The following is a 27,343-nucleotide window of genomic DNA, read 5'->3' on the forward strand; positions in this document are numbered from 1 at the left end:
CCACCTCAACACATCTTCCTAGAATCCTATATAGTTCACCGATGACCAACATGAGCTCCCAACCAACATATACACAAAGTCACACTGTTAAAAACAAAAAACAAAAAACTATCGTATTCTGATTCTGTCGATCATTGCATTACATAACACACTCCATGCATCATCACACATTTGCAACATAATCTGTGTTACAAATCCTAGTGAGCTGTGTGGAATCATTCCGGTGGACAGGGGCGGCAGCGCGGGTGACGTCAGGCCTCACCGCGCATCACGGAAGGTCTCGCTTTCCCCTCGGTCTCGGCCAATCACAGCGCAGAGGGCCCAGCGCCAGTGTGGCCAGATTGGGCCAGATTTCCTGGTTGCAGCGCGCTGCAGCCAGTGTTGCCAGATTGGGCTGGGAAATCTGGCCCAATCTGGCAACACTGGCCAGCGCGCATGAGCCGCTCATAAGGGCGCATGACGTCAGCGGGAGTACACAGTAGACCTAAACCGAAAAAGCTGCCATGGTTCTCATCAAGGAATAGTAAGTGCAAAATGTTATATCTACAGATTGTTTCACATCGAATCTAAAGCAGGGCAGGGCACTTCATTCAAGTAGTGAATGTATGTCATCTTTAGTTATTCTGTCGATGTTTAAACAAGAGTGTAAACTTTATATTTGACTGTATGTGGGGATGACACACGAGGGGGAGAAGGATAAGGGAGGGATTGCTCAAGAGCTGGGTCTGGGTCCGGCCTACCGGCGTTGACAGCCCCGCTAGTCCCGGGTGACAGCCGCGGTGCGGTCCCCTGTTTGGATGTGGTGGAATTCGGGTGTTCCCTGTGACAATGACACCGTGAGATAGCGTTTGTTGACACTGTGTGGGGGTCCGCGCCGAGCTGGTAGCCTGACACCCGGGGAGTGCTAACTAACGTGCTAGCTAAGCTAACCTAACGGTGCGACTAACGGGAACACATTGAAAGGAAATGGGAGTCGTTTATTAAGAAGTTTTTTTTAATTATTGATTTGTGCGTGGGTTTTCTTCGGGTTAACCCGGTTTTGATTATTCTTGGTTAAGGGGAAGCTGTGTTGTTGTGTTCTGTCTCTGCTGGTCGTTTGGGTTTGTTAGCTATGTGGCTAACGCTAGCATAGGTACTAACTTTAGCTAGCTCACCCGATAGGTTCATTTAAAAACAAGTCGATCGTTTCAAATAGGGATACGAAACACAGTCAGTGCAGCGCACAGAGTAATTGGACAACCCTGGGCTGAGGATTTAAAGATATTCGTCTCCATTTATTTCAAGTCTCTATCTCCAGAATCGAAATCTTGCTCCATTGCTAACGTTAGTTATGTTACATTGATGCACGTATTAAGTGCATTGTTGTCGCATACTACGAAGGTGGCTTTCTTTATTGTTTTCATCTTTTAATCTTAGATTTCAAGGACTGAGTCTTCTACTGCCCAGTTGGGAGCTGTTATGCGTGTGTATTTCAGTTGGCTGTACCGACCACCAAACGGCAGGGTGTGTTTTGAACACGAGCTGTCATTAGGACATGGTGTGGGTCAATTAAAAACAATCAATACAACCACCACTGTTTGTTTTGCTGTTTGGCCTGATGTTGTGAGGCTTGAAAAAGCGTTTAATGTATCCCAAATTAGCCAAATTGAAAGAACTAATTTAACCAAAATGTTGAGTACTACCAGCAATCTTGGTTATCATATCATCAATATACAGTTATGATGTGCAATATCAGTGTGTACTGTCACACCTGATGCTGGTCATGGTCTAAACTTTACCTGAATTGGACAATCTGTCAGTTGGTTGTCAACTTAATGACTTGCTCTTGACTGTGAAATGCAATGACGAGGCAGACATCATGCCATGCAATTGCCCAATCATCATAATGGGGTTCATGATTTGATGTCACAGTATCAATATGCTGCTGGCTATTTCAGGACTAAATTGTCGACAGTGAAGAATGAAATTATTTGTAAAATAGAAAAGCTAAGTAGACTGTACCATCTGTGACCTGGTCCCCCCCCCTCAAACTATGTTCATCATTCCAGCTGTGTTGTGGGTGTGTACCCTTTAAAATTCAAGCCTTTTAGCCATGATAGATGGTGTCATTTTCCTGTTGGCACACCCCTTGTAGTTGCTGTGACACCATAATGGAGACCTCTGTTGTTGTTTTTTTAGTTTTTGTTCCAGGAATATTCCCTGTTTTCAATGTTGATGCTTTACGTGGCCGTAAACCTCTCTAAGAATGAAGAATTTCTCCTATAATACGCCACTTTGGTTAGTTATTGCTGAGTCTGGAAGTGGAACACATCACTTGGACAGCTCTTCTTGGAAACCTTTGAACATAGTTCTGCCAACCATTTGTATCATCGTGGCTCTTCTCATGGCACTCCTCAAACACCACTAGGCCCTGCTCATTCTATGGCCCTGGTTTAGCCCTGGAGTGCGGTGACGATGAAGAAGCCACATTCAGCTGAAATCAGCACCGTCTAAACGGGTACTGGTAGTAATTCTTTCCTCAGGAAGTCTGACCACAGAATGCCTCTTTGGTGACAAGCTCTGTGCAGAGCTGTCATGCGTTGATGAGCATTTTCAATTTCTAAGAGTTCAGCCTGACAGAAGCCTGTGGTTGTTCAGAAAATGTGTTTCAATTGTTTCATTGTGATTTGTGCAACTTTGTACATTTTCTAATGTTTTTTATTTTTCTGTTTTTCCCTCCAGCCGTGTGGTTTTACCTTGTAGTGTTGAAGAGGTGAGTTCTTAATATTTGTCCCAGGCTGTATCTCGGAAACCCACAATGTTCGCAAAGAAGATTAGTATTGAATTGATTTTTCCGTGACCCTCCTGTCGCTGATACTAGTCAGGACTTTGCTAACAAGCAGCTTATAATGGGCTGCTGATTCAAAGTATTAACATAAGCCTTTCAGAATAAGATTGAGTGCTAGGGTGGATGTTTCCCTTGTTTGTGGTAAATGCTGGCTTGTCCGCTCTAGCCTTATATAGTAAGGTTCCTGCAATTAGCCCCACTTATTGAAACCCACTCGTATCGTGGAAAGGAGACTCCCTCCAAATAATCCTTCTGAACCTTTTCACAACAGAAGTGTAGCCAAACAAAAAAAAAGATGGTTTGGAAGCGGATATTGGCCTGCAATGTGTTTACTTGTTTTGAATTTAAGATGCAAATATTGCCTGTAAACTCAGGGTGTGGTGTGCCTGGCTCGCAAGCCAACAGTCAACTAGAATAGACTTTTGACCTTGCCAACTCATGTTCTCACTTATGTAAGCCTCTGAACCTAGAGTTTCACGGTACCACAACTTGATTTTATTTGCACTGATTCTGCAGATGTGATGGTTATGTGTATAGGTCTCAAGCTTCCAGATGCCAAGCGATCAACACAACGGCGCCTTTAATCAGTTAAACTGTTGTATCAAACAGAAAATCTGGGCACCACTAAAATGCTTTCCTTATTGTGTGCATTTTCCTAATTATCTTGATTCAGCTAGTGTAAACCAGAACATCTGTGAAGCATATACCATTCAGTTCACAGAGTCCAATAACGGAACCATGTTCCCACCGCTCCCGAGTTGATAAGGGATGTTTGACAAAGCGCTTGTTTGCTGAGGCGACGTGTTCTCCGCTGTTCCAGTATCAGGTGGGCCAGCTGTTCTCGGTTGCCGAGGCCAGTAAAAATGAGACGGGAGGCGGCGAAGGCATTCAAGTGTTGAAGAACGAGCCCTACGAGAAGGACGAGGAGAAGGGACAGTTCACCCACAAGGTCTACCATCTAGCAAGGTAACGCGGGCCACCGTCGACCTCAACCTACATGACAGCCCAGAGCCCCACGGGCGGTGTAACGGCGCTGTGTGGCCACATAGTGGCAGTGTTGTATCTCTGTGTGTGTGTGTGAAGTGGGCCCCAGCGTTTACCCCCACACTGAGAAACCGTGCATGAGACCAGTGGGCGAAGCGTGACGATGTGTCCTCTCCCTCCTGTCCCTTCCCTCTTCCCCGTACTGCAGCAAAGTCCCCAAATACCTGCAGATGCTTGCCCCTGAGGGCTCCCTGGTCTTTCACGAGACCGCCTGGAATGCCTATCCCTACTGCCGAACTAGTGAGTGAGATCCCTCAACCTGGCTCAGTCTGGCCTTTCCTGTCCTTTACCCCGATGTCCTTGACCTTATGCCTTGTGTTGTGTAGAATGCTTTGTGTATAGTGTAGAATGCCTTGTTTATTGTATCGTATGTGTTTTAAATGTCTCATATTTGTCTCTCTTTGTCCCCCTCTTCTCTCATGTTTGGTGTTCATCCAGTTGTGACGGTGAGTAGATGAATGCACGCGCCGCACATATTTACCAGTGGAAATAGGAAAACCGGTCCTTATCAGCATCGCATTCCATGACCAGAAATGGTAAAGGTCAATGTTATGATGTGCATTTCAGAACGAGTACATGAAAGACGACTTCTACATCAAGATCGAGACGTGGCACAAACCAGACACTGGATTGCTAGAAAACGTGAGTCCTCCTGCAGAGCTCTTCCACATGGAGCAGTCCGACCGGTGCTTACGCTGCGATCCTTTTGTGTGGGACACCGGTTCGCCCGTCCTGCTCTAGCGAGAACGTGACATCATTTCCTGGCTTGCAGCACTTGTAGTGTTCCCGTTTCTCATTGGCTAGTCATTGTTATTGTTATATCATATATGTTAGTTACATTAGCATCTTTAGCAAACCAGCCCGAAAACAAACAACACGATTTTAGATTGTATTGCACGCACAGCAAGACCGTGCAATGCATAAATTGGTGACCGGAATAAAGTAGCAATGTGTCTTAAGAACATTTCAAATCGACCTTAAAATGACCAATGTGGTACAAATACAAAGAAAATAAATCTTTTATGGGTGCAGCCATTGAACTCGGTATACTCTCAGAATTCCAAGGGGGACGACCAAAATGGGGCGTGCCTCTGTGAAATGCCGCAAGGCAGCTGGGAGATTTACAACTCGTACGGGTGGGCGTACCATACAACTGGTACGCCCACCCGTACTGTCCTCCTAATAAGGATGTGTTGGTTGTTGCGTTGCAGGTGCACAAACTGGATGAAGCCACGTGGAAGACCGTGGACGTGGTGCCCATTGACATCGCAGACAACAGTCAAGTGGATTCCAGTGTAGGTTGAACCTCTTGATGCTTCATGGCAATCTCTCTCTGGCATCCCCGTGTGGACATGCTTGTTCATTGCGTGCCTAACCAAACCTAATTGATTCAGTAACCGATGAATTGTTGTGCATGTCATGGTGTATAAGGAAACAGTTAAGAGAGTCTTTCATGGGGAAATGGGCCCATCCACTTTCCCTACTGCAGATCTACAGGGAAATGGAAGTTGCGCAAATGTTGATCGCTTGTTATCAAAGTAAATTATCATTATTCTAGACTCCTGACGGAAGCATTAATTAGCAAGGTGCTTCTCAAAAGCAACAGAAGTAGTGACTTGTTTTTAGATGCGTGTCAACAAATCTTGAGGCTTCTTTTCTCAAGGATGTCTGCAGGTAATATGCAGACATTTTGGTTGAATGCCATCTCGGTTGAGAGACAAACCCCATAACCACTACATTTCCTCTCTCGCAGTGCAATTAGTTTCTCAGTAAACGTGTTCCTGTTACTTGGGTGTTTATTAAGCATGACGATAGTATAGTGATGGATGAAATGGATATTTGTTGTGCTCCACCAGAGTAGAGCTTTCTATGTGATGAGCTGTAGCAGGTACTTGTGGCTAAAGTCTTCATGGGACTGAACAATCTCCCAAAGCCTAAACATCGGTCTACCGTACGGTCAACTCTTTAGCCAGTGTATCTCATCATTCACCTCTTCCCAAATAAAACATGCACAGACTCGTGTTCATCCTCCTTACGCCGATGTTAAAAATGTTACACACTGTTGCCAGTGTCTGACGAGGCATTGCCTCATTTCGGCCGTTTGCGTGTGGGTAAGCAAGCACACTCCTACGTGTGTGTGTGTGTGTTGGCAGTTATTTGCCTGAGCAGCAACGGTGGCGTGCGTGTGCTTGCTGATATTTGCCTGAGCAACATCCCTCTCGTGTGTGTGTGTGTGTGTGTGTGTGTGTGTGTGTGTGTGTGTGTGTGTGTGTGTGTGTGTGTGTGTGTGTGTGTGTGTGTGTGTGTGTGTGTGTGTGTGTGTGTGTGTGTGTGTGTGTGTGTGTGTGGTTAACGAGGCGGACGTGTTTGCCTTGCTGGAGCAGTCTGTTGTGTCTGAGGGCCCTATCAGCACCCTGCCTGAGGCATGGCTGCGGGGGCCTGGAGCGCGCCGCCAGCATAGATGAGTTTGTTAGTGTAATTAAGGCTCACAGCGCGAGGCATACGCCGGAACTAGACAAACACACTCATCTCTCTCTCCTTCTGGCCGCTCTCCTGCGCCCGCCCTCTCGCGCCGCGTCCTCCTTGAACGGCGAGCTCTTCTCGGCTAGCGCGGCACATCGATTCACAGACCTCATTAGTGCAGCAAGTGTATTGTTATAGTGATGGAGCTCTCAACATCAGAGCATCCAAATTACATTTTGTGTGCGTGTGTCCTCTTCCACTCTTGGCCCCCGTGTCGACCCTGAAAAGTAGTTTTCGCCTGCAGGCGGGTCATGATTTATTAAGAGTCGCTGGGCCGTTGGAGCCGAAGCTAATTTCAGAACCTTTTTATTTATTTTTGTTTTTGGTGGTGTGTTTTTAACTTTTATTTTTTACCCGTCAGTCGTGTGAAGTCTTCTCTGTGAGCCCTTTCAAAATAAACTTTGTCTCAAACAAAGAAAGTTTAAGAGTGCGCACGTCTGAATGTGTGCATGAAGTCCAACACACAGTTGATGTTGGTGTAGGTCATATTTCTGTGTGTTTTTTGGCATATTTTCCTTATCTAAAAATATCCTTAACACTGTTGAACCAGGGTTGCGTTTTAGCCCTCCCTGTGAAAAACAAACTATGTTGTTTGGCTATATTGCAAGATAGGTGTTCTGCGGCTGCTGTGTGTGGCTGCAAGACGTTGTCTTCTGCTGCCTTCCCTCATGCTCTCTAGAACCGCTGTGTGTCGAGTTCCCCTCCATCTCCCAGTCAGAGCCTGGGCCCCGGGTCCGAGATGCCTCCAGTCCAGCCCCGGTGGCTTTGACTCATACACACTGTGGCTCTAGGGTGGTGTTCTCGTGGCTGTTTCCATGTCTATGTCCTGAATGCTTCTCTCTTTCTCTGTGCAGGACTACAAGGCGGATGAGGATCCCGCCATGTTCCAGTCAGTCAAGACTGCCAGAGGACCCCTCGGACCCAACTGGCAGGTGTGTGTCTGTCTGTGTGTGTGTGTGTGTGTCTGTATGTGTGTCTGTTTGTTTGTGTGTGTGTGCTTCGAGGACATGTGGCTGTCACTGGTTTTCAATTCTACACAGTAGCGCTTTTGACTTGAGGGCTTGTAGAGAAACTAAAGCGTTGTGGTGGCAGACGTCCGTATGTTTGTCCACCGTGTGTTGGCCAGCCGTGGCACCGTGCTGACGTGCACCGGCCCCTGTGTGATTCAGCTGGAGTTGAATCAGCTGAATCAAAATGGAGTTTCCATTTTGCAGTGGTGCCTCTCCGGACTTTATCATGGAAAACTTTCCACCGCCTCAAACGCTCCCGTGGAACCCAGGCAGCCAAACGGCGTTTAAGAACTCTAAATAAGAGGCGCACAACTTTTTGTGTGATTTTTTTTTTTATTTATTTATTTTTTTTTTTAATTGGATCACTTTTCCCATTCGCTGCGGACAAGCACCTTTTTACTTCTATTTTTTTTTTTTTTTCCAAGCAGGGGAAATGAGTTCAGGGAGAACAGAGGCGCAATTTCTCCCCGCCTCTGGGAGCCACGGCGGAACTCTTGTCTATCTCTGCATGCACACATGGTTGCATATCGGTAGCCTTTGTATTTCTGAAAACTGCAGCTTTGAGTGGGGCGCGGCGAGGGGGAGAAGAGAAATGTCACCGTTAACGTTTTGATGTGGAATCATTTTTATGTCGAGTTCTCGTTTTTTTTTTAATGTTTTTTTTTTTTTTTTTTAGATCCAAACTTTTCTAAATCCACCACAAATGTAGAAATGTTGCTCCAAACCCCCCCCCCCCCCCCCCTCCCTACCACCGCCCCCCACCCCACCCCTATCGCTTGACTCCGTGATCGCAGCATCAAACACTCGTGTGGTAGGCGGTATGGGTGACTGTGGGGGGGTCGATTGAGGCAGCTGTGTATTTTCTCCTAGAATGCCGAGCCAGAAAGAAGTGATTAATTAAACGTGTGTGTGTGTGTCTGTGTGTGTGTGTGTCGCACAAGCAGGTCCTAGGTGTTAATAATGTAACCCGCTTTGCGCAACGCCGACGCCTTTATCGCCGGGCGAGCGCCGTTTTATCTGGCGTTTTGACGGCCACAAAGGCTCGCCTGTCGGGAGCGGTGTCGCTGTCAGGGCCCAGGCAGGGAAATGGTGCCTTCATCTGGAGTTTATCCACTTTGCTCTGCTCCCTACTCACCCGCACGCGCGCACACACACACTCTGTCTCCTTGTGAAGAGCTGGAGGAAGAGGGTGCGAGGGAAAGATGGGTTTAGAAAGTGTGTCGTAGATTAGGGGGACTTTTATCAGTGCGCCGCATGGCGTCATTGATAATTATTTCAGCAGGCTACATACCCAGAGCATTAGGAATTGATGTCATTTCGTATTTGCATACAGCGATTAGTATGAAATCGTTTTTTACTCGGGTGTGTTTCCGCACTTCCGAAAGTTTGCCTAACTTTTCGCGTTTGGTCATATTTGTGTGTGTGTGTGTGCTATTTTGGAGACGGAGGAAGCATAACTCTGCTGTTTGTTTCGCTCTTGCTTTGCCGACAGAATGAGCCGGACAATAAGAATGACTGCCCAAAGATGTGTGCCTACAAACTGGTCACAGTCAAGTTCAAGTGGTGGGGCATGCAGACCAAGATGGAGAATTTCATTCACAAGGTTTGTGGGGTTGATATGTGATTATTATCGTCGGTGTTGTTAATATTAATCTTATTTTAGATGCGTCTTTTCGTGTTATCGGAGGCTGCGATCCAGGGAACTCTGTGCATTTGATTTAGCATATTCCGGCCCTTTTAACTGCTGACAATTTCTGAATGTCTCCATGTGCGGTGACAAAGTGAAACTAAATCCTATCCCAATACTAACTGCATGATTCTGAAGGCGTTCAAGTCATTCGGTTTCTGGCATCATTACCTAGCTCTACCCAACGAGGCTCCATTTGTGTCTCAAGCTGTTTTTAATGTGTGGAGCCGAATTACGTCTGGGCAGAGGGACTCTCACGCGTCTGCTTTCCCCGTTCTTCCAGCAAGAGAAGAGGATCTTTACAAACTTCCACCGCCAGCTCTTCTGCTGGATCGACAAGTGGGTGGAGCTGACCATGGAGGACATCCGGCGGATGGAGGCGGAGACGCAGAAGGAGCTGGAGGAGGTTTGTGTTGCTTGTAAACCGCCGCCTTCATGAACCTCAAACTGCCACCGACCCCAGGTGCACAGAAGGCCTTGTGAAGCCTCGCTCGTCCCATCTGCGTCGGCTTGGCTCGGTGAAGCCATCACAGAGATATTAAAGCAGCGGACAGTTCTTATTTATTTTTATTCCGGTGTCTCGTCTGGTTAATTGGTGAGGATTGGTGTAGGAACGCAGGAACAGCACCATAGAGAAGACTCAAATCGAAACACACTGATGTATTTGCTAGGGGATGCACCAAAAATGTTCGGCCGAAAATGGCCCAAAACATAATTTTCGGTTTCGGCCGAAGGACTAAAAAGGCCGAAAAAGAAATACAGAACATTTATATTTTTGATGATGTGAGGGGAAAAAAAAAGCAACCAGTGTGGAATGAGCCAGGTGCGCTTCATCAAAAGAGCGATTATAAAAGAGCCGCACGTAAGTTTGTAAACAACTAAATGACAATACACAGAGATCGAAAAGGAGCCGAGCGCACCTGTTAAAATGAATGGATGAAATGAATGAAAAACAGCAAAAGCCACATTCGGTATTCGGTTGCGGCTTTCGGCCAACTGTTTCAGTATTTTCGGTTTCGGCCAAGAATTTTCATTTCATTACATCCCCAGCATTTGCATTCATGCCTGAATAGGTTCGAATGACACCAATTCACTATTTTAACCTGCTGTAGCTCCACTGCCTGAATGTGCTCCTTTGACACTATAAGATTCTACAGGGTGCTTCTTGGATGTTAACGAGCTGGGTGCATGTCACGGCGTTTAAATTGTGATTATGTGTCACTCTACCTTCCCTGCAAGTGTAGGTGACACCTTAAATCAAACTAGGACAACTTTATGTCTCGGATTTACATAACTGGAAAGTCATTCGGCATAATTCTGCAGTGCTAAAGAATATCGACACGAGAGTACATGGCTAAATATTTAAACAATGTCTACGGGCGTATCTTTATGACATTTGTATATTCGACATAATGCCCCCATTGATATTTAACAGATATCATACTATGCAAATAAATTAATCTTGTGTTTATGATAAGGGCGAAGTGAAAGCTAGAGTTCTTACTGCTCTTGATACTACGATTACTTTCGCACAAGCGGATAAGAAATTGGGGGTGGGGCATGTGCCATGCCCTTTAGAGAACGGGCGCCACTTGCACTTTGTCTTGCACTTCTCCAGAAACAAAAGGCCTCCCCCTCATCTGTTAAGACTCAAGCTTCTGTAGATGTCCGTGCAAAGTGATCCCTTCGTCGCCGAGATGCCCGTTTGGTCCGCTGCTCCTACGGGTTTGTCCTCTCTGATTCCTGTCTAGATTCGAAAGAAGGGCTCTGTACGGGGCACGAAGGCTGCAGCAGAGTAGCCAGACTGTAGGCTCTGTGGCTTGCATTGTGTAAGTCTTACCCCGCTGGAGGCCACTAGCCTGTCAAGCACGTATAGGGGGTCTCCTCCTTCTGTAGGCACGTCGAGCCTTGTCTTCACCCCCTCCCCCCGGGCGGTTTCCACTTACCACCGTCTTCACTCTAAACAGCGGTGTCATAGGCTGTTTGATTGGTCCACCGTGTTTGTATGCACTTTCACTCTGACGCCACAGCTCCTTCTATATCGAAGTGCAGGGAGACGATGACTCGCAAAAGATGCCTACCTGGGCATTGTACCCGTCTCACAATAGGTAGTGCGAGTCAGAGCGGGAACAATATGTTTATTTTGGACTTGCTGAAGTCATTCTGAATAAGGCTTTAATATCCTGGCCCCACCATCAGCTCCTCAACAAATTGCAGTTTTGAGATATTTTGTCCTTATAAGGAGAACAAAGAGTCAGGCCAGGCCAGCCCAACTCAAACATTCCTGGTCGTCTACCAGTGCCTTGTTCCTGGACCCCAACCCCGCCCCCACACTCTCACAGGTTGCTCAGCCATGTGTTAGCCATTCTCCCCCCCCCCTCCCGCCTGAGTTAGTCAACAGGCAGGTGCCTTCAAAGAAGGCTGTGATTAGGGGGCGAAGGCCGGGGTGCTTACCCCTAGGCTCCAGGGTCAGCCAGGGTCGCTGTAGCAAGTAGGGCCCTGGTTACATCTAAAGCCCCCAGAACAGGCCCCATTACGTAGGATCCGCACAGAGCCCACACTTAAGGTAAGCTTTGGTCTCAGTGTCTTAAACGGCCCGGAGCTATGTCGGTCGGTCGGTCGGTCGGTCGGTCGGTCGGTCGGTCGGTCGGTCGGTGGCTGGGCGGTTGAAGAAGCCGTGGTGAACCTTCACTGGGTGAGTGGGAACACCAGGTTATGGAACCAATGCACGGGCAGCCTGGAGGTGTGCTGATGTTCTCACGTTGATGATCTGGTGGACAACTCTGTCTGTCTGTCTGTCTGTGTGTGTGTGTGTGTGTGTGTGTGTGTGTGTGTGTTGGGCAGGCGGGTCTTCAAGATGGCTCTCATTAACATACAAATGGAATTCTGCAGTAGAAAGGCGGGCTGTGATTGAGGAACGGGGCTGGTGGGAGGCCCGGGCAGAGAGGATGGAGAAGTGGTGGGATAAATCCTCCCTCCGTTTCATCAGACCCGTCTGTTCCTTTGTTTAGGGCCACAGTTGAACCGTCCCATTTAAGGTGTTCGGCTATCAGATTGAACCACTAATTGACTTTCTCGAGCCATCGGCCTTGGGGTGGGAGAATCTGAAAGCGATGCTTTTATCTATCGCAAGGCAAACAAGGTCCGAGACGAGAGCAGTTTTACTATTGGTCGGAAAAATGACCTATAAAAACTGCATTCGATTTATCACGGGGGGGGGGGAATAAGAATCATCTCTCGACGGCGGTGGAGAATAACTGCGTTCTACCTGTTGACGTACCCAAAGCGCTCCACCTTCACAGTATTTAGCGGCCGTTCCGGCAGAACTTCACTTGTGCACGCATGCAATCCCCGGGACCTGTCCCCGCTTGTTAGTCTCCGGGAGTTAGGAGGAAAGTATGTCTCACGTGTGTCTCTGTCTCTCCCCTCTCTCTCCCCGCTACAGCTCCGCAAACAGGGGGATGTTCGAGGAACCTGCGCGGCCGCCGAGTGAACGGACCCCACGGATTTTTATTAACGGACGACCATAAGGCCAACAGTGATGAAGACTGCGAAGAGGTTCTCCCCCCCACCCCCCCCCCCCCCCAGGGGGACCCCTTCACCTTGACTGATTCAGGCTGCCGAGGAGGTGGGGGGGGGTGTCTGGGGAGCAGGTCCCCGCCTTGCACCCAATCATAGACATTTCTATCCACTGGGGAATTGATTTCTAGAAAAAAGTGACACGATCTTAGCTGATAAGGCGCCGGTTAATTTTTGATCTTTTGGACCGAGGAGGGTCTGCCCTCGGGCGCCTCGTCGTTGGCGAGGCCTCGGCGGCGGCGTCGGCGGGGAGAGAGGTGAAGAGTGGGCACCTCCTCGGCGTTTCACTCTGCTTTGATTCCACAGCGGCAGGTGTTCGCCCCACCTGTCTGTTCTGCTCAGGGGAATCACTTTCTCTGTCGTCGGTTGCACCCCATTTGTCCCACCCTCCTCCTCCTCCTCCTCCTCCTCACCCCGAGTTTGTGGCCACTTTTTGTCTCCAAAACATTCCTCATAAGACAGACGCCTTCCTGCCATCCCATCCATCGTTGTCACCTCACCCGTGTTAGAGCTGCTCTGTAGCACAGTGATCTGTATTTCCAAGCATCGGTCTGACTGCTCCATCCTAATCATGTATTTTCCTGCCTTGGCCTTCGTTAAGAGATTACTAATGCCTGTTAACCTACCAGTCCAACCCGGTTTCCCAAAGCTTTGCATTTCATTTACACTGACAATCGTGTCCGCACAGGTATTCGCGTTCTCTCCCGAGCAAAAAAAGATCCAACATGACACACAGGAACACACGCTAGACACACGCATAGACACAAGCACAAGCGCAAGTGAATTCATGCACGGCCACAAGGATGACTGATCCTTCCTAAAAGCTCACTCTGGGCAGATCTCTGCAGGCTTGTTCAGCTGACGGATGGATCGTCTCAAAAGTGCTCGCAGCTCTCTCCATGATTGGCCCCTCACCGCAAAACAAACACACAGAGTCTCCGCACATACTCGCAGATATACCTAAAACAACCCCCCCTCCCCCCCCTCTCTTTCCTCGCGGATCTCCCTGGGGGCAAACGAGCATCCAGAAAAACAGCCACAGATGGTGCTACGCCCAGCCACTTTTTTTCTTTTTTGTTGTCGCCACCAGCCAGCACCCTCCTCTGCTCGGCACTCCTCTCCCAGTGCACCCTTGAGGCCTGCCTTACTACACTGGTTCTCCGGGGTGCCACTGAGGGCAGGAGCCCGCGAGGAAAACAACCCCACTTCCTCACGGCCACTCGTGTGTGTGTGTGTGTGTGTGCGTCTCTAATGCTCGGTCTGTTTACAACACTGCAGCAGCCCCACTCCCCTACAGCAGTCTACATCACCAGCAGCACAACACATTCCTGCCTTCCTTACCCCTCTATGACCCCCCCCACCTCCCGTACCCTGCAGCATTACCTCCATGGCCCCTGCTACCTCTTCTCCCTCTCTCCCCGGTCGGGGCGCTACAGCCCGCTAACGGTTAGCACACGTGGGTGTGACGTTCATAGACGAGAGAGAGAGAGCCGTCGAATAGGAATGAAAGTGATTGTGTGTAGGATTTTGTTGTCGAGGGGCGGGGAAGATCATTGTCGCCTTGTGTGTCGAGTTCTGTTTGCTAATCTTGTTAATGTCGTCTTTTAATTGCTGATTGTGTGTGTGTGTGTGTGTGTGTGTGTGGGGGGGGGGGGGGGGGGGGGTGTGACTGGGGCCAGCCATGAAGTGAGTTGGTTGCTCTTACTGTGTAGGGCTGTAGGTTTGAGTACTGCATCTATACCCCGGCGTTCAACCGCATGCATTCAAGCTTGCATCTCATAAACGGGCTTGCCATGTCGGCTCATTATCCCAGGTGTTCCTCTTCATGAAATCTAAAAGGTTCATTTTGCTGCTGTTTTTTTTTTTTCTTTTTTTAAATCACTTCCTCTGTACTCCATGACTCGGATTGCATGCCTCAAAGGAAAGCGACGGCTCTCGGAGGATGGTCGTGCATTTCACCTCAGTGCTGGGTATCCACATGTAGTCCGAGGGGGGGGGGGGGTAGGTGCCGTTGTCGTACTGCATGTCTGTTTGTGTTTTGGGCAAGATGGCAATACGCTGGGATGAGGTATGGAAGGTGGTCTTGATTAAGCCTGTAAAGAAATGCATGGGAGAGCAAACACGAACCCATCAATCCTCAACTGTATGGAGATATCATGTAGTCTCAAAGACCGTCGCCTTGTGAACGATTTTAGTCCGGAGTGTGCTCTAAGTCTCTTTAGCAAACCCTCAACGCCTGCTGTCTGTGGAATCCAAACCCGCCAGAAAACCACCGCCAGAACAATGGTTCCACTATCTGTCTCAAGGCAGTGATTTTAGGGAGGGAGTCTTCGTATCGAAAGGACAAAAAAGCTAGTTTGATCATGAGTTAATCTTAAAACTTAAATTTATATCAAAAAGAAATCTTGCTTTTAAAAATATTTCTGATCATTTTTTTTGAATATTCAGGGGACATAGTAGTGAATGTACAATATGTTGTGCCTTTTTTTCTTTTTTCTTTTTATTTTGTAGATTCTTTTGTGCCATAAAAGTCTACACATTGTATCTTAATATCAAATAAATTTCACCTCAAAACCCTTTCAAGATCATGCCTCATCTGCCACATGCATACTTTTGCGTATTGAAGTTTTCCGAAAAGGAAAAAATTAACTGGCCTTTAAATCCCCATTTTTCCTTCAGACTAATAAATGTGCTCATGTTCTGGCCCTGCTTCCTCGTCTGTGTCCCACTTTCCTTCTGGTGAAACCACCTATAAACCGCCTTCTCCCTCACTCCCTTTAGCCTGTGGTCTTTCTGATGGAGTGGAGGTAACCCTGAATGTCACTTTATATCATGCATAAAGGATAACACATTTATTAGGTATGTGGAAAATCAATTCACGTGATGAATAAAAAAAAAAGCCTGCCAAAAACATCCATGTTTCCTTGGGTGCAAATGAACGGTGCAGTGCTTCAGAGCATTCGCTAATGGTGAACTTATCAATTATGTGCTGTTTTTTTTCAGACAGGTAATGTAAAAAACAAGGCCGGACACCGACCTGTAGAACACGAACCTCATCATCAAACGTAACATTAAAACCGCACAAAATTTAAAATAGCACAAAAAAATCTATCTGTATTTATGTTTACGCAATCAAAGTACATATTTCATCGACACTCAAAAACCACGGCCCTGTGGTATTCCGATGTCTGCTTATTCCCATCCCTACATTCAACGTTATTACTACCCTGTTCACTGAACGGCCTCTAGGGCTCCACCTTCCTCATTCACAATTTTGAAATAGTTGTCTTCTCTATAAAGTCGATACGAGAAAGAAAAGACTGCCCACGGAAATACTATTATTGTTTTTTTCGGAACGTTTGGGGGAAAGATGGTCTGAGTCAAAGAGTAAAAGGGGAGGTGTGTGTGTGTGTGTGTGTGTGTGTGTGTGTGTGTGTGTGTGTGTGGTGGGGGGGGGGTGGCTATACAATATACATTAGATAACATTATCTCCCCTTTTTTAAAAAGCGAGTCGCGGGCCAAGTCTGTGTGTCTGCTGGCAGGGGTCAGCTGTGTTGCACAACAACACAACGGCCGCAAGAGAGCAGGAAGAGCAGCCAGCTGCCCGCTGCGATATCCGCTGGCTTTTATTGTTTGTGGGGAAATTGTCACATGTGCCCGTGACAAGGAAACAAGTCATATCTGCCCCAGAACAGGCAAATAACCCTGTTTCTAAATGGGGAGATGGGCACTCCGCCCACACACCTCCTGTTTGGTGCCGGCTCCGGGAGCATTGTACAGCCGGCATGCGTCCGTCCTATGCAGACGACAGAGCGACATGTCACGGCTGCAGCGTTAGAATAAACCAGGGAACAGACGAATACAAGCAATGAATCTCCGAGAAGAAGGGGAGCTCAAGACAAAAAAGGGCTTTTTTTTTTTTCTTTTTTTTTAACCACAGAATCTCCCCCAGCTGTCAAGCTTAGACTACTGGGAACTCGCTTGACACCGAAACCAGTATCGAGAGCACCGTCACTTGTACGACATAAAAAAGGACATTATTATGCACATAAAGTGGATGAACAAATATTTGTTATTCATATTGGAGGGGCTGACTGTGTCAAAGCCCTCATTATGTGACCTCTCGTTCCCTGTGGGCACCAGGTTAAACCAAGTGGGCGGGGGGGATTTTTCTTCTATACCAGTTATTTCGGGTGTGCTCTGGACCGGCAGTGATGTCAGACCGGCTTCCTCGTCTTCCGAGGTTGGGCCAAGCCTGGGCCCTAGAGATTCTCCGTAGAGTCTTTCCTGTTGTTCTGGGAGAGAGGAGGGATCAGCTTGGAGTCCATGCGACCACAGGGACTGGGATGGGATGGGTGGTGGTGGTGGTGGTGGTGGTGGTGGTGGGGGGTCTCTAGCATTGCCCTCCCCCTTGGTACAATGGCGTTCCCCTGGATGACAGATGCTGCTTAACCCCGCTGACCCAGAGCGCTGCGGTGTCTCAGATGAGTGACAGGCCTGTGGCAAGCGTGCACCAAGTAAACCCGCTGATGGGACGCAATCCCCTAGCCCAGGGAGGGCACTGGCTCCTCGGGCCTACCTCCACCACCGCTCACACCACCCCCTCGACACCCGGTCACCCATGGATATATATATATGTCTCTGCACGGAAAAGCTCTGTTAACTGTGGGAATTAAGCGCAGAGGGGGGACACTCACTCCTGTTATCTTGTCCTATTGAGGCCAACATTGAGACAGATTGACTACTAAATCACAATAGAAAGGAGCCGTATTGTGACAGTGCTGAGAAGCCTCTAGACTGTCCATTGAAGCACCAGCGCTGGGACTCTGCTGTTATCACAGGGGATATCTAGCTTTGGGGAATGCCGTTTGGGTTTTGACCTCGTATCGTACGCCCCTCTTTCAAGAGACTGCCGACGGCTATGCAATACAATCTATTAGTAGGCCTACAGTTGTTGTTTTTTTATCTTCTGATAAATAATAGGATTCGACTTTCAATTGGGTTTGGTAAAGGTTGATCACAATCCATGCAGGAAATACGCACGTTTGTAATTTATGCTGTAAATACATTAGATGTATGCAATATATTTTATTAGGTACATATACAATTATTCTTAATGTGTTTCTGCTCTAACTTGGCGAAGGAACATCTAGTAAACCCACAGCTAAGGAGCTTGCTTTGTAAGGTGATGGAAATAACTCACATTTGGTACTCATTTAATTATTAACACACGATGCCTCATACCCTTTCAACTGCACCCCTTTCAGCTCACCACGCTTCCCAGTGTAAAAGCTGTAATTATTTTCCCCTGCAAACTTCAATTTTTTTCCAGCCTGTATCTGTGTGCCTCATGTTGTAAAAACGCAACTAAGAAATTAACAATGGACTCATAATGTAAACTATAATACATGTTTTTTGTAAAAAAAGAAATATTGCCTTACTTTTTGTTTTATTGTCTTTAAACGTCTAGTTGAATTATAAAAAAGGGAACTTAATTCATGGGTAGGTAGAGCCTCATATATCGAAGAATTGCCTCTAATAAATAGTTAGTCTGCTTGTATTGACTATCTGGGAATTCTTTGACAAATAAATATTGGAAAGATGAATATTAACCTAGCACATAATTATTTACATAGATAATAAGGCCTAGCTGCTGTTTACACTTAACTTTTAATTTAGTTTTAAATTGAATCAATTAATTAACTTTTTATCAGTCGAAGGCTTATTATTAATCCTACTGCGTTTTCTCGGTCTGGTTGACTTCCGGTATCCTCGTCTGTCTTTCTTTATTTTATTGTATTTCTTACAACGCAATAGCGGTTGGCGCTGGGTGGATTAAAGCATAGATTTTTATCACAAAATTCAAACCAAGTTTTAAAGGTTTAAAGAACACTTCATACAGCCCGTACATAATGCATACACATTCGTATCTGTCTTTATGTTTCCAAATTAATTGGAGATCAATGTAAGTGGACGGTGGCGTTCCGCCTTGATCCGCTAGGTGGCACTGTGCCTTCTCCACAGAAGTCCTCTTTACGCTGCTCTTGTGCGGTTCAGACTGCAGTAAAGAGACACCGAGCACACCTAAAACATAATAGGCCAGTATTTGGGGATAAATAAAGGTAGCGTACATTTTATAGGCCTAAAAAGTTTTTTTTCCCGGGGAAAGTGTGAATGCCCGTATATAGCAAATACGCTTGTATATTTCACTATAATATAAAGGCCTATGTGAGGACCCCTGTTCGCCTATTTAAGCTTCAGTTCACGTTTTCTGTGCGAATATTAAATCACTCAATGATATTAAATATACCTACATATCAAAAAAGCCAAAGCCTTTCCATCATTAAGGCGTAGGCCTACATAACAACGATATAACTAATTTAATAATTAGCCTTTTTGCATGTTTTTTTGCTTATTTATTTAACAATAGGCCTACCCCACATCACATTTATTTTCAACATTTCCATACGTGAATGTTTCTTATTGCATGAACATTGGTACTAGACTATAATGAAAGGTTGGGCGTAATAAACTGTTATTAATGATCTGTTAGTTTCACATGGCCGTTGCTCATGGTTAATAGAAACAGGAAATATGTCATGATTGTCCATACTGGAATATTTGGAGACATAATATTCCCTCTCTGATGTGATAATACTTAGAGAATTCATTGATTTTATTGATCGATTGATTATCGGCACTGTGGCCCAATACGATCCACATAAATCAGTCAGTTCAGATAGTCTTTTAAGGAGGACTTTCTCCTGAGGGACGCATTGGCCTAATCTATGGAAACGCTCTTATTGCAGACCAACACGCCTGCACACCTCCGTGTCCATGAGCACTCGAACAACACAAAGATCACCATGAGTACGCACATGCACAATTAACACTGTTGTGCAATGTTTGCTGCACAATAAGATGCACATAACATCGATACGATGCAATTAGGATGTTTATTTAAGTCTCATGCGTTCATAAGTGTGTGAGTGCGACCGCTTTTCATCACCACACAGCGTTGTGTTTTACATTTACATGATTGATTGGATACAAAAGGGGCCTATTAAAAAAAATGCTGCCTTGATACCCCCTAAAAATAACAACGCCTTGTGTAACAATAATTTCTATTTGTCACACGAAAACATCGCCTACCAACGTGCTCCCTCAGCTAAACGGCAACTTATAATTTAATGGTCGTACAATTAATCAGCAGTGATGATTAATTGCTCTAATAAATGGCAACATAATTATTTATACAATTCAGCCTACTTACCCGTCTCGTAGGCCAGGCCTATTTGATTAACACTCAGAATAGTTATTGTTGGGTCATTAGGGAAAAAACTATTATGAGGCTGTAGTAAGCCAACCGGTTCTAAGTGGTAATGTGTTGGCCTATTTACTGTATGAATTGTTGGCATTTGTAAAATCGCCCCAAATTAATAGCTTTCATGAATATGTCAATACTCGAGATTGACATTTGGAAACGCCGTTTTGCACAGCTCCTGAAGTCAACTCCGCGGACCACCTTAACAAATCCTCCCGCCCCCAAAGCTTTTCTCTTGCGTTGTGATTGGAGGATATCCCATGGATGGAAGTGGTTGCAGAAATGCAAAACTTGTTGCTGGCTCCCTGGACGCGTTGATCTCACACAGCGCAAAGCGCCAGGCCAGAGTGTGTTCTGTCTGTGAATCGTTCCCAGCTGGATTAGACCACACCAGACCTGGGAGTTGGGGGACGCACGCAACAAAACACAGAGACACTGTAAAGGAGAGTCTGCATGGTAGTGGGAGCGCTTATTGCGCTGACGCGAAGGGCCAGGAGCCGGTGAAGGATGCTGTTCTGGAGCCGCTCTGGGGTGGCAGAGCGCGGGTAGTTATATGCCCATTGCTCGGGACTGAGTGCGCATAAGAGCCGACCCCTCCGGTTCCTCCGGTGCTTTTGGATTGCCGTTGTTTGGACATTCTATCGCATTGGACTTTGCGTAAATTACTGCTTAATCGTGGTTGGGAGTTTAATGACCACTTATAGGCATTTATAACACAATTCCACCGCCGTTTAAAGCGATTTTTGTTGCAAAGCTCCAAGTGGACTTTTTCCGTCTCCAACATGGAACTCTCTGAAAACTGGACATATTGGAACGTTTGAGATCGAAAAGCAGTCGTAAAGAGACAAATAAAATTGTTTCTTTTTCTAAATTTCGTATTTTTCTTAACCCTCTGTTTGGCAAGTTGAAATTAGATTTGTGTCGTTTTTGTCATGAAGAATTGCGCACAGATAACTCTGGAATACGACAAGTCTCGAGACTGATAAAGAAGATTGTGCTCGTTTTCCTAATATACTGACATAATAAAAAACAAAAGGGGACAGATACGCACAAGAAAACTGACATTTTACGCGCGCCCTTGGACACAGAATTTTTCTTCGGAGTGGCGTCGGAGAAGTTGGAAAAACAATTTAATAAGAACAATGAGAATTGATTTGGTGAGTCCATAGATTTAAAATAATAATAATTTGTTTTGCATCTGCTGGTACAATTTTTTTTCATATTTGTATAAATAATATAGTTGTCCCTTCTATTTTTGTTTTTGGACACAGACGGATAAACAGACCGTGTGCCTATGCCTTGCGAGGTAGCTGTCATGTTGGATTGATAATAGGGGAGTATGTTTGGGCTGGAACAGTTCGGATCCAAGATTAATAGCAGAAACCCTGGCCTGTCAGAGAGAAACATAAACCAACCAAGACTGAACATGGGTTCACATTATAAAAGCCCCAGTTTTCACACTGGTGGCCCTCCCGGATCGGTGGAAGCTGGCATGGGCCCTTTAAATGAGCCGCCGATGCTCGGGCTCAACATGAACATGAACGGAGAGCAGTACGGAGGCTTTCACTCACGGGGACACGCTGACATGCATGCGGGCAGTGGACTTCAGCAGCAGCAAGGACCCATGCATGGATTTTTTAACAACCAACCTCATCAAGGACATCCACACGGCCACCAACCGCACCCCCACCAACACCACCCTCATTTTAGTGGGAATTTCGGGGGGCCAGAGTCAGGGTCCTCCTGTCTGCATGGTGGCAGGCTAATGGGCTACAACAACAATGGCATGGGACCACAGCAGGGCTTTGGAGAGGGGTTTGATCCCCTCGCCGAGGGCCAGGCCGGCGACGGCTTCCCGCCGCAGCAGCAGAGGTCCAACAACATGCCTGACTTCCAACACCACGGCCCTCCAAGTGGGAACCACGCCGTACCGGCCCCCTGTTTACCCCTGGACCAGTCCCCCAACAGGGCTGCCTCCTTCCACGGCCTCCCCTCCTCCTCCTCCTCCTCCTCCGAGTCCCACAGCCTGGAGCCGCGACGAATGCCCACCCAGAGCACCGTGGAGGGTCTCGAGTACAACTTCCCCAACGAGCCGCCGTCCGGACATTTCGACGTCCCCGTCTTCTCCCCGTCCGATTCCGAGTCCCACTTTGGGCCCGGGCGGCCGGTGGTGGGCGGAAACTTCCCCGGGAACCCTGGAATGCCCCGGACCCCGGGTATGCAGGGGGGCATCTCCAAGGGCCACCAGCCCCCTCCTCTGTCCCAGCAGCCTCAGCCGCCGCCGCAGCACGGAGTGTTCTTCGAGCGCTTCGGAAACGGCCGGAAGGTTCCGGTGGGAATGGAGCCTGGCGTTAATGCCAGACATCCCCTACTGCAGCAGCAGCAGCAGCAGCAGCAGCAACAACAACAACAGGCGGGCTTGATTGCCAGACAGAACTCATGCCCTCCTGGACTCCCCCGGGCCCCCCACCCCCACCCGGAGCCCGGCTCCTCAAACCCCAACATTCTGGACGGCGGGGTCATGATGCCCGGCCAACACAACCAGTTTGAATATCCGATTCACAGACTGGAAAATAGGGGCCTGCATCCCTACGGGGACCCCATGTTTAATATGCAACAGCCGGCCCCCCCACCTCCCTCCCAGCAGCCCCCCAATCAGAGGCTGCAACACTTTGACTCTCCTTATATAAACATGGCCAAGAGGCCCAGGTTTGAGTTCCCCAACGCGCATGGCGGCGGTGAAGGGTGGGGTGGCGGTATAGAGAACCACCTCTCCCCCTCGGCCTACCCGGGTCTACCCGGGGAGTTCACCCCCCCTGTGAGCGAAGGCTTCCCCCCGGGGCCGCTGCAGCACGCGGGGCCCGACCAGCAGTCCCTGCAGCAGCGGCAGAACGCGGCCATGATGATCAAGCAGATGGCCTCTCGGAACCAGCAGCAGAGGATGAGGCAGCCCAGCCTGCAGCAGCTGGGCCACCACGGCGAGGTCCCCCCGGGCCCCATGGTCCACGGCGGCGGCCCCCCCGTGGGCAGCATGCCCCAGCCCGGCTTCGACCGGGAGAACGGCGGCCGGATGCCCAACTTCGACGGGCAGAACCCTCACGTCTCCCAGGAGAACGCCTGGTTCTCGGGGCCCCACCAGCCGGGGGAGATGATGTCCCGGCGCATGGGCGGAGCCAGCAACGAGGCCGGCGGCCACGACATCGGGCTGCAGCAGAACGGGGCGGGGATGATGTTCCGGCCGGGGATGGGCATGCAGGAGCCCATGAGGCTACCCGGGGACGGCCACGCGCCGCCCCTCCACTCCCCGGGCATGCACCCCCAGTTCGGCGGCAACATGGGCAACCTCTCGCAGATGCAGTCTCCGGGCGTGGGACACCCCAACGCACCGGAGAGGAGGCCGGGAGCCGACTTCCCGGCGCCTCCTATGGGAGCACAACCGACGTTCCCCTATGGCGGGGGCAACCGTCAGGGGGCGGCTCACAGCAATCCCCAGGGGGTGAACACCTCTCCGGGGAGCTACCCTCCCCAATCCGAGTTCCCCCCAGGCCAGCGGTCGTCAGTTAGTAAGCTGGGAGCTCTTTCCTTGGGGAATTTCAGCAAAACCAGCACTAAAGACAATGTTTTCGGCCAGAGCTGCCTGGCGGCCTTATCCACGGCCTGCCAGAACATGATCGCTAGCCTAGGGGCCCCCAACCTCAACGTAACGTTCAACAAGAAGAACCAAAACGAGGGCAAGCGAAAACTGAGTCAGACGGAGCAGGACATTAATAGCAGCACGGCTAATGGGACTGGCAGTGCTGCTCCTGAATATTTTCAGAGCGGCACTTCCCAGAACAGCCAGATGCCTGGCACTGGGAATAGCAACACTAAGCCTGCAAGTCAAAGCCAGACGGTGCAGGGGGAAGCCAGTGCCCTCTCCCCAAATTACAACATGGACGCTACCCCTTGCATTGAGGGGAAAGCAGCAACAGGGAGTGGGAGAGGGAGAGGGAGGAGAAAAAGAGACAGTGGACACGTGAGCCCTGGAATTTTTTTTTCCTCTGACAATGGAAACCCTGTTGTAAGTCCAGGCCAGCAGACCCCTTCAGCTGGCGTTGGGGAGAGGGGTGGGGGCACGCCCCACGAGAAACCCCTCCAGTCCCCCTCCTGGGGCAAAGGAGGAGGCCTAATGCTGGGGGACCAGGCGGACCTGATGTCCTCGCTGGACAGCGGCATACAAAGTGTCACCAAGTCCGACGGCAGCTCTCCGCGTGTGGATTTTCCCGATGACGTCAGCACCCACTACGGCAACGAAGACGAGGTGTCCTCCAGCTCAGACCCGGGGGGCGCCTCGGCCAACAAGCCCAGCCGCAGCCCCCTCATGGCCTGCTCCCCCAAGCTGCAGCAGCGAGCAGGGGAGCACGGGCTGATGAACGGACAGAAGCCCCTGGGAATGGGTATCAACAATCACACTACCTCGACACCTGACAGCTACGGCCTGAGTGGCGGCGGCGGCGGCGGCGGTGGGGGTGGAGGAGGGGGCAACGGGCTGAGCCACCCGGGCACACCTGGAATGGAGCAGGTACGCACCCCTTCCAGTACATCTGGTCAGGATGAGATTCATCCTCTGGAGATTCTGCAGGCCCAGATCCAACTCCAGCGCCAGCAGTTCAGTATCTCAGAGGATCAGCCTCTGGCTATGAAGAATAGTAAAAAAAATGGTGACTGTCCCTCGCAGAATGGAGACAGCGAGCTGGCGGGCTGCAGTCCGGATGCTGGGAAGAGCTCAATGGGCACTATTGACCTTGACACCCTCATGGCAGAACAGCACGCCACCTGGTACGTGCCCAGTGACAAGGCCATGATGGACGGACCAGAGGATGACAAGGCCATGGCACTCTGGGAAAAGAAGAGCCAGAACAACAGCAAAGAAGGTAAGCACAATGTTATTGTTTTTTTGTTAACAACAATAGAAATATATTATTCCGCTTCTATATTTCCGCTCTTTATCTCTTCTTCTCACTCTTCCTATCTTTCTCCCTTTCTAACGTAAGATTATACAGGTGCAGGCATCAGCTGGGCAATTGGATGTTTTTTCATGATTTCTTACAGTCTGTTCGCCGGCAAATGCTAATATAATGAGGAGAAAGGAAACTATGGCCATTGGCAATCGTTCTCACCTTTTGTCCGTGATGTGCATCCATCTGTTTGGTTTGTGAGACAGACACTCACTTCCAAGACACACATATTTAGATGAGTGTTTGGGTTTTAAAATTGCCAATAATAATCGCAGAATTATGTTGGTTTTATCCTATTTTAAAATAGGGCTGAATTCTATATTTTTTATTTGGCAATAGGAGGTGTAGCAGTCTATAAACTCTAGGCCTGGGGCTATAGGCTATGAGATGAGATGGATTGAAAAATATATATGCAATAATGTAGAGCCGAAATATTTTTTAACCTCACTTAAAAGTTAAATTGGGCTTTTTCTGTTTGTGTCGATTGAATTGACGTCACGGTCATTTTTCTGCAGAGGAACTTAAAAACAAGAATGAAAAGTAAACATTTCCTGTGGTTATTTATCTTGGTTTTCACGGTGAACGGCTACATGGAGAAGATTAATAGTTTTGTAAGGATGTGCGTTTTGCTCAGCGGGACTTCCCTCGCCTTGTACGTGTTTGTTTTTGTGCTACAATAGGATAATACAGGAGTGGTGAAAGTGGATTGGGTTCAGATTGACAGGACAGGATTCTCCAGATAAGCGCTAAAAAAAACCTTTCCCATTCCAGTGGCCTGTTGCTTTGGCTTAGAGTAGGCTACAATAACCTATAATCTCACGAGTAATAGATGATGATGATATTATAATATTAGGCACACTCATTTAATGCTTATAATAATAATGCTAATAATCGTAAAATAACAATTATAACAACTGTCGTAATTATTTAGTATGCATGACCAACATTTGTAAATAAGTCACTGAGGTCGAGGATGCGTTTGGGAGAATAAACGGTAAAAAGGGTTTTTCAAATTGAATTATAAATTCAGGATTAGTGTAATAATTTACAATGCACGTACTGTTATTTTTTTATTTACACGGAGGTCAATCAATACGTTATAAAAATATTTTTCATTTGTGTTTTATTTTAATTATAACAATAATCAGAGGCCCTAAAAGGTATAATAAATACTTATAAAATAAATAATAATAATAAAATACTAATATATATACATAAAACATTAATAGGAATTAATAACGATTCATGTTATCATTATTATTAAGCTTGTTCTTATTATGCATGTTATTAGTTGAAAACGCATTTAACAGCCATCACATTGGGAACTAAACAGTCTAACGCTCTGTATTTATTTTTTGCTTGACACTGGTTGCCCTTTGTTTTTAACGACAAGTGGAAGCATTGATCGCGACGGTCGACTGCCACCAAAAGAGGCGATCATTTAATCGCCTCGACCAGCGACGCTCGGTAGAAGCGCTCTTCCTCACGTGAATAGGTAGCCCCCAGCGCGTGCTCAGCGGCGTCTCTTTGTTCTGGCGGTGGGAGCGGGAGAGGGGAGGGGGGGCGGGGAGTCTGGAGTCAACACACATTGTTTGAGGAGACCGAGCAGTCAGCCCCTTACGTAGACCCCGGCTCTGTCGCTCTCTGCGACTCATTTCATAGCGGCTCGTTCGGCTTAGCTCAGGAGGTAGAGTTGTAACCGGGAGGTTGCTAGTTCGATCCCGGCTCCTCCTACAGCTGAGTGTCGAGGTATCCCTGAGCAAGGCACCTCCCCCTGACTGCTCCCGACGTACCCGGACATCGCGTGTGTGGACGGTTGTGATTCACTTATGATAAAGCGTATGCTAAATGTAGATGTGAATGTACCGGGGTTAACAAAAGCCTCTCCTATTTTACAAAAACAACAACTAGGAATTTGCTCGTTGCTCTCGACTCCAGGTATCCCTTTTTTTGTCTTCTACAATCGGTGCATGCGCACTGTCGTATATTTTTTCGCGGGCACCCATCTCTTATAGCCTCCCCCCCCCCCCCCCCCCCCCCCCCCCCACCACTGCTCGAGCACAACGCACGCGGGGCGATCGATAGCTAGTTAGCACAAATCAGGAGGCTTGACAGCTTCTCATTTGAGTGCTTCAGACAGCGAAGATGAAAAAGGGCGGAGGTGTGGGGCTCGGGGATGGGGTGGGGGGTGGGGGGGGGGGGGGCTCTGAGATGAATTCCTGCTACGAGGGATGGTGCAAAATAACATGATCATTTAGCATAAGTCCAAGTCTTTTGATAGGATGAATTAATATAAACCCGGTGGTTAAGGTGTTATTTTTGTCATATAGGAGCAGGCTCAAATTCCTCAGC

At 48.0% G+C, this 27,343-nt stretch overlaps 3 protein-coding genes across 4 annotated transcripts in view; 2 read left to right on the forward strand and 1 right to left on the reverse strand.

The window, feature by feature from the left end:
* vps33a (VPS33A core subunit of CORVET and HOPS complexes) overlaps nucleotides 1–27,343 on the reverse strand; it is a 366,247-nt gene that overhangs the window by 260,298 nt on the left and 78,606 nt on the right.
* On the forward strand, nucleotides 398–15,379 carry LOC132467847 (phosphatidylinositol transfer protein beta isoform-like). Its single transcript, XM_060065410.1, has 11 exons — nucleotides 398–523; nucleotides 2,722–2,752; nucleotides 3,648–3,793; nucleotides 4,020–4,111; nucleotides 4,310–4,317; nucleotides 4,439–4,513; nucleotides 5,083–5,166; nucleotides 7,249–7,326; nucleotides 8,897–9,007; nucleotides 9,375–9,497; nucleotides 12,537–15,379. Exons 1-11 carry the CDS (start codon nucleotides 504–506, stop codon nucleotides 12,582–12,584), a joined length of 816 nt encoding a protein of 271 aa, XP_059921393.1. The 5' UTR covers nucleotides 398–503; the 3' UTR covers nucleotides 12,585–15,379.
* mn1b (meningioma 1b) lies at nucleotides 20,281–26,151 on the forward strand. Of its 2 annotated transcripts, XM_060065408.1 has the most exons (3): nucleotides 20,281–21,151; nucleotides 21,266–24,555; nucleotides 24,712–26,151. In XM_060065408.1, the coding sequence occupies exons 2-3, from the start codon at nucleotides 21,334–21,336 to the stop codon at nucleotides 25,024–25,026; spliced, it is 3,537 nt and encodes a 1,178-aa protein (XP_059921391.1). In that variant the 5' UTR covers nucleotides 20,281–21,151; nucleotides 21,266–21,333; the 3' UTR covers nucleotides 25,027–26,151. The 2 variants fall into 2 exon arrangements, with proteins under 2 accessions (XP_059921391.1, XP_059921390.1); XM_060065407.1 differs by having other exon boundaries at nucleotides 20,282–21,151; nucleotides 21,266–26,145.

This window comes from Gadus macrocephalus, chromosome 11 (assembly GCF_031168955.1).
Source record: "Gadus macrocephalus chromosome 11, ASM3116895v1".
NCBI classification, from domain to species: domain Eukaryota; kingdom Metazoa; phylum Chordata; class Actinopteri; order Gadiformes; family Gadidae; genus Gadus; species Gadus macrocephalus.

Bases quoted from the DNA above. Each gene is read 5' to 3' on its own strand.
- mn1b (XM_060065407.1), top strand. From the start codon at position 21,334: ATGTTTGGGCTGGAACAGTTCGGATCCAAGATTAATAGCAGAAACCCT.
- LOC132467847 (XM_060065410.1), top strand. From the start codon at position 504: ATGGTTCTCATCAAGGAATA. The intron at 2,753-3,647 runs GTGAGTTCTTAA...CCGCTGTTCCAG, and splicing joins TACCTTGTAGTGTTGAAGAG to TATCAGGTGGGCCAGCTGTT. The intron at 9,498-12,536 runs GTTTGTGTTGCT...TCCCCGCTACAG, and splicing joins CGCAGAAGGAGCTGGAGGAG to CTCCGCAAACAGGGGGATGT.